The sequence below is a fragment of the Oncorhynchus mykiss genome, chromosome 8 (assembly GCF_013265735.2).
Source record: "Oncorhynchus mykiss isolate Arlee chromosome 8, USDA_OmykA_1.1, whole genome shotgun sequence".
Taxonomy (NCBI): Eukaryota; Metazoa; Chordata; class Actinopteri; order Salmoniformes; family Salmonidae; genus Oncorhynchus; species Oncorhynchus mykiss.
The window spans coordinates 71693006-71699929 of record NC_048572.1 but is presented as its reverse complement, the minus strand read 5'-3'; the positions used below and the strand labels follow the sequence as shown (position 1 = coordinate 71699929).

Sequence of the window (6924 nt, the reverse complement as noted above, 5' to 3'; positions counted from 1 at the left end):
TGACATAGTGGCAGTCAGATTGGGAAATAAAAGGTTCTAAGCGAGTTGCAACACACATTTTGAGTGACGGGGGAACATGAGTCATGAGACGTTTCACAACACTTTTTTTCCTGGCTTAGCTTTCCTACTGCTACTTGGCCAGCACCTTCAGAAGCATACGTCACTAAAGAACACTAACCTCCATATGTCAATGATCTGCTGCATATTGCTGAGGCAATATACAGGGGGACCGGTACAGAGTCAATGTACGGTGGCACCGGTTAGTCGAGGTAATTGATGTAATATGTACATGGAGGGAGAGTTAAAGTGACTATGCATAAAAATAAACAATGAGTAGCAGCAGCGTAAAAGAGGGGTCTGGGTAGCAATTTGATAAGCTGTTCAGGAGGTTTAAGGCTTGGGGGAAGAAGCTGTTAAGCATTTTGGACCTAGACTTGGCGCTCCGGTACCCCTTGCCGTGCGGTAGCAGAGAGAACAGTCTATAACTAGGGTGGCTGGAGTCTTTGAACATTTTTAGGGCCTTTCTCTGACACTGCCTGGTGTGGAGGTCCTGGATGGCAGGAACCTTCGCCCCAGTGATGTACTGGGCCGTACGCACTACCCTCTGTAGTGCCTTGCGTTCAGAGTCCGAGCAGTTTCCATACCAGGCAGTGATGCAAACAGTCAGGATGGTGCAGCTGTAGAACCTTCTTAGGATCTGAGGACCCATGGCAAATCTTTTCAATCTCCTGAGGGGGAATAGGTTTGTCGTGCCCTCTTCACGACTGTCTTGGTGTGTTTGTACCATGATAGTTTGTTGGTGATGTGGACACCAAGGAACTTGAAGTTCTCAACCTGCTCCACTACAGCCCCGTCGATGAGAATGGGGATGTGCTCGGTCCTCCTTTTCCTGTAGTCCACAATCATCTCCATTGTCTTGATCACGTTGAGGGAGAGGTTGTTGTCCTGGCTCCACACGGCCGGGTCTCTGACCTCCTCCCTATAGGCTGTCTCATCGTTGTCAGTGATCAGGCCTACCACTGTTGTGTTATCGGCAAACTTGATGATGGTCTTGGAGTCGTGAGTGAACAGGGAGTACAGTCATGAGTGAACAGGGAGTACATGAAGGGACTGAGCACGCACCCCTGAGGTGGCAGATGTGGCAGATGTGTTGATCAACGTGGCAGATGTGTTGCTACCTACCACCCTCACCACCTGGGGGGCGGCTCGTCAGGAAGTCCAGGATCCAGTTGCAGAGGGAGGTGTTAAGTCCCCGGGTCCTTAGCTAAGTGATGATCTTTGAGGGCACTATAGTGTTGAATGCTGAGTTGTAGTCAATGAATAGCTTTCTCACATAGGAGTTGCTTTTGTCCAGGTGGGAAAGGGCAGTGTTGAGTGCAATAGAGATTGCATCATCTGAGGATCTGTTTGGGCGGTATGCTAATTGAGTGAGTCTAGGGTTTCTGGGATAATGGTGTTAATGTGAGCCCTGAACAGCCTTTCAAAGCACTTCATGGCTGCAGACGTGAGTGCTACGGGTCGGTAGGCAAGTCATTTAGGCAGGTTACCTTAGTGATCTTGGGCACACGGACTATAGTGGTCTGCTTGAAACATGTTGGTGTTACAGACTCAGTCATAGAGAGGTTGAAAAATTCAGCGAAGCCACTTGCCAGTTGATCAGAACAAATATTGTACAATCCAGGTGGGCAAATCTCTTAAAGACTTACCCAGAAAAGTGATTCTAACATGTATTGACTCAGGGGTGTGAATCCTTATGTAAATTTGATCTTTCATTTTCTATACATTTGCTAAAATGTAACACAACAAATTGTGAAATAAGTCAAATGGTATGAATACTTTCTGAAGGCACTGTATATAAAAAAAAGTTTTACACTGTATTGCATATTAAACAAGAAACATATCACACAATACATTACAAGGACGTCTGTGATAATTCTTGCCATCCAATTATGTTTGCTTGTCAACTATCTCTCCTGGTCAATTAAGTTGTGTATGTTTAGGATTTCAGCACTTAAGTCCACTTTACATGTATACTTAATACACGTCCAAGTTTGACGAGTGCTAATTTCACTCAACAACTTGTTTTAAAGTGTAGTAGACATTACAGATCATCATAGTCTAGCCCATAACGAATGACTGTTTTAGCATGTATAAAGTAGAATACAAAACATACATCATCTTAACAAACATTATTAGAATTAGAATAATTGTTCATTACGCTGTTTAAACTAAAATATGTATCTAATTTAGCAATATACTGCAAAGGGGCCAATGGTCTGACTGATCTAATTGGCAGACAACATGTAGAGCCATTTTCGTAGACACAGATTAGGCCTAACCTAGTCCTGGAAGAAGCATAACAACCTGCAGGCAGTGGTTTCCCAAAAGCCTGGATTGCTCAACCCTAGGTTTTCCTATAAGAACAAGACAGACTATAAAACAGAGGTGGTGCTCAGAGTAGGAATCAGACATGAAGATGAAGGCTCTGGTGAGATCTCTCCTCTTGCTCGCTGTGGCTAACCTGCTGGTCAGAGGTCAGACCCAGACTGAGACCAGGTATGAAGACATCATCACAGCTGCTTCAAATCAGCTGCTTCCTATGGAAGAGCAGGCTTTCCATCCGCTTCTGAACCAGCTGGAAGTCGAGACTGTGAGTATTGAGATAGTGAGACTGACAGTATGAACGTTTCCGTCCTCTTATTTACACAGTGCTGAGGGGCACAACAATGTTTATGTGTCATGGTTTGTTAAATAGTTTTATTCCAGTCAAGTTAAGCGATATTTGTCTGTTTAATATGCAACAACATGTACACATTTTCAGATACTTTTACATGGAAAAGAAATAGACTCAATGGGGGGGGGGGGGGGGGGGGGGGGGGTGACCATTGAAATAATTGACAATACTGTGTTTTCTCTCTGATCCAAGTTGAATACAGAGGATGTGGACCAGTCTGAGGTGTCTGTAAGGTTGAGCTTCCCCCTGCAGGAGACGCTCTGCAGTAAGGCACAGGGGCAGCGAGGCCAACCATGCCCTCTGAAGAAAAATGGGGTAAGAACAATTGGATTTTACAGTATTGTGTGAAATAATAGTCATGGGACGCAAGAAACAACCAATAATAAGCTGAGATTGGCAAATGGCTAATTGTCAATGACTCCTTCCTCTATAGAAACGAATGATGTGCAGCATGGAGGTCAGACATCCGATTCTGGAGATTGGCAACACCCTCAACACTGACCGGTCTGACATTTCTTGTGAATACATGGAGGCAGAAGTTGTAAGATATTTCTCTACATCTCCCTACCTATATTAGTTAGGACGTAATGCTAAAGGTAGCCTAACAGTGTCAGAACAGTTGATCTGCAATAAAAAAAATGCAGATGTTAAAGTGCATTAAATGCATAGCAGTTTATGAATTTCATGAATGTGGAAACATGCATCTCTTGAAATAATAACTTTTTCCGATTAGTCTGGTCAAAAAGGTTCTGCTTTTTCCTTTTTAAAAGTTTAAATTCATATTTTTTATGATTACAGCAGAAGATTCGGACAAGAAGAGGCAAGGACAGCGGAGGCCCTAAGATGGGTAGAAAAGATTCCAAGGGGGGTTGGAGAGGTCGTCCTGGGAGTGGCTCTCGTCTTGGGTTTGGCTCCGGCATTGCTGGAGCTAGCGGAGTAAACCATGTTGGAACTCTCCCTGCATCGAACAGCACAACACACCCTTTGGATAACTGCAAGATATCTCCCCAATAAAATAAACTTCAAAAGCACTCAAAGTTGTTGTTAATGGGTGAACATGAAACCTTGAGCTTCTTTAAAAAAATGCTTCTGGTAACTCTTTTGTCTACATTATGAATTGTTTTGTATTTTGTAGCTATCATTGTTTGTAATAATGTACCTATTCTTACATGCCAATCTTTGAATTTTAACTACCGAAAATTATTTCCAGTTCATGTTTACTGCACTAATAAACTGCAAAATAAGTTTTCAAAAGACACTGTGTGTAAAATATGTAATTTCATGGCAGTTTAGGAAGTTTTTGAGAGCTCTACGTTTTTCGTTTTTGTGTTTATTGTTCTTTAAAAAAATATCATTTCTCTGTTGTTCTGTTAGGCCGACAGTTTAGGCTTTGCTGAAACATGTCGGAATGGTTTCCTGGACACAGATTGAGTTAAGAGCAGTGACCTGTCATTCAGGGCAGGTGGGGGCAGAGCCCCACATTTTTAGCCAGACATTTGCCTGTTTTGCATGTTATTTTGGCATTAATACGTGTCACATATCAGTTTGCCAACAACGTAAAAAATATATATATTTCATTGACATAATAAAGCAGCATACAAACATGGTCTCTTTTCTGTTTTCTTGAGTAAGGCATCTCCAAAATGCAGGTGTTTCAGCCTAGCTCAGTGCTTTTTGTGGTGGTGGGGCAAGCCAGCAGAAAGTACTGATCGTTGCGCCATGATTGGCTCAGTGTTCTGTCACTCATGGGGACTTTACGTCACTGCCAAGTGTAAGAAGAGACATTGAAAATGCTAGCTCTTCGGTTGCTGCCATAGACGTGCCCATCCAAGAAGGCTCATGGTCATTGTTCACAGATAAAATGATGTAAAATCACGTTATATGTATGTTCATGTCAACATCATCAAAATCTTAGCTAGCAGTCATCATCATGAATCAAGTTGACAATCTACTGGCAAATCCTTTTTAATCCTTGTCATATGAATAGAAATAATGAAGAGAAATGATAAATAAAACGTATCGGTGCTCATCGGCGGTTAGACATAAACATTACACAACAAGTTGGAAATCACAAATAATTCAACGAGTGGTTTGGAAGAAATCAGTGACAGTGGCTGTGTGGACACAAATCTGTGATTAAGGGGCTCTTTTCCAAGTTTAAAATGATAAACATTAAAAATTGGCCATGCTGTCAATGAAGCATGATGATCAAAACAACTGTTAACTTGGAGGACCGCCGCATTACCTTCCTGTTCAAGTGAGCCGAGCACAACAATTTGAGTAAAACAATGTAATGTATTCAGCTTCGTAAATGATGTAATATGCCAGGAAGATATGTATACTGTAGCTAAGAAAGCAATACTAAGTGTATGTTGTGTAGTAAGATGTTAGTAGCGCATTTGTCTCACCCTAATAATTTGGTCTATTTACCCATCTTAATTTCGCCTACTGTTCTGACTGTTCTAAGGTAGCCTATAACCTGTTTTAGAGAAATGTAATCATCTAATATTGTAAGAGCTTTCATTATCTGCTTATATGCCCCCTTTATTTATTATACGGTTCTAACTTGGTGTACAGGGATAATACTGTAAGAACGGCCCATGTTCTGAATTCTGTTGCTGAACAAATAGTTATATTGACTAACCGTCCGTCCTAATCAAAATTACGGAGTGCCTCTTATCCGCTTGTCGTCCCCTTATGCCATAGTTTTTACATCTCAATTGTCATTAGAAACCACATTTGTTTAAGCAAGTCAAACATACAGTATCAGCTATTTTTTTTAAAGGTAGTAAATGAGGCTGAATGAACTGTTTCGCTGCCAGACAAGGCTCTACTGATATCCAGGTGTAGCAGTGGTAAGATGTTGGGACCGTGGTAAGTGGTAAGATGTGGAAATTCTAACCAATAAGGAGTGACTTTTATTTCTTCAAACAATCATACTTTAATATCGCTAAATTATTGCAATAATGGAGCTGGTCAATGACCACCGTTAGGTGACAATACAGGAAATACTGAGGTCTTTTATAGTGGACCTAAAAATGCGTAGTCATGGCTAGTTCCATCCCTCCCTGGCAGATCAGGGAGCTTGTTTTCTTCTTGTGGCTATTGGTTCATAGCGCACAAACAAGTGATGACATTAGTTCCGTTACTCCTCTCTGATCAAGCCAGCCTCTGTTCACCTTACATCTCCACATAGCTGTGCCCTTGAAATATATGAGAAGAACAGTATGGACTGAGGCTATTTGTCTTATGCCGTGTGACCAAGTTGAACAGAGGCAGTGTGGAAAAATATACAATATACAATATACACATACACACGTACAGTGTGCTCCAAAATTACTGGCACCCCTGACTGGCAATAAACAAACAATACTTAAAAAAATATAAACAATATAATTATGGAGATAAATTTAAAATACCAACGTGAGAAATTCTGTGCTTTATTAATGTTTCAACGTAACCCACCAAAATAATTTATTGATTTAATAATAAATCAATGACCTCCAAATCAAGGTTTCACAATTAATGGCAGCCTTAAGATTATTGTAAATAACATCTACCAAAATTAAACCCGGAATTAAATTCCACTTATTTTAGTTTATCTAAGTCTTAAGGAGCTACATTGAGTCATTACATCACTTCCTGTTTCACTGGGTTTACAAATAAGGTAACACGCATGCAATATCCCTTCATCTTCCAACACCATGAAGAAAAGAAAAGAACTGGCAGTTCAAAAGAGACAGATGGTCATAGACCTTCGTAAATCTGTTAATGGCAAAAAATCAAATCAAATCAAATGTATTTATATAGCCCTTCGTACATCAGCTGATATCTCAAAGTGCTGTACAGAAACCCAGCCTAAAACCCCAAACAGCAAGCAATGCAGGTGTAGAAGCACGGTGGCTAGGAAAAACTCCCTAGAAAGGCCAAAACCTAGGAAGAAAGCTAGAGAGGAACCAGGCTAAGTGGGGTGGCCAGTCCTCTTCTGGCTGTGCCGGGTGGAGATTATAACAGAACATGGCCAAGATGTTCAAATGTTCATAAATGACCAGCATGGTCGAATAATAATAAGGCAGAACAGTTGAAACTGGAGCAGCAGCACGGTCAGGTGGACTGGGGACAGCAAGGAGTCATCATGTCAGGTAGTCCTGGGGCATGGTCCTAGGGCTCAGGTCCTCCGAGAGAGAGAA

The 6924-nt window shown here is 41.4% G+C and overlaps 1 protein-coding gene across 2 annotated transcripts; it reads left to right on the top strand.

Moving 5' to 3' along the window:
- Positions 1 to 2456: 2456 nt before the first annotated feature.
- LOC118936275 lies at positions 2457 to 4228 on the top strand. Of its 2 annotated transcripts, none has more exons than XM_036986851.1 (4): positions 2457 to 2650; positions 2927 to 3049; positions 3168 to 3275; positions 3536 to 4228. In XM_036986851.1, exons 1-4 carry the CDS (start codon positions 2471 to 2473, stop codon positions 3746 to 3748), a joined length of 624 nt encoding a protein of 207 aa, XP_036842746.1. In that variant the 5' UTR covers positions 2457 to 2470; the 3' UTR covers positions 3749 to 4228. The 2 variants fall into 2 exon arrangements, with proteins under 2 accessions (XP_036842746.1, XP_036842745.1); XM_036986850.1 differs by having other exon boundaries at positions 3533 to 4228.
- Positions 4229 to 6924: the final 2696 nt, after the last annotated feature.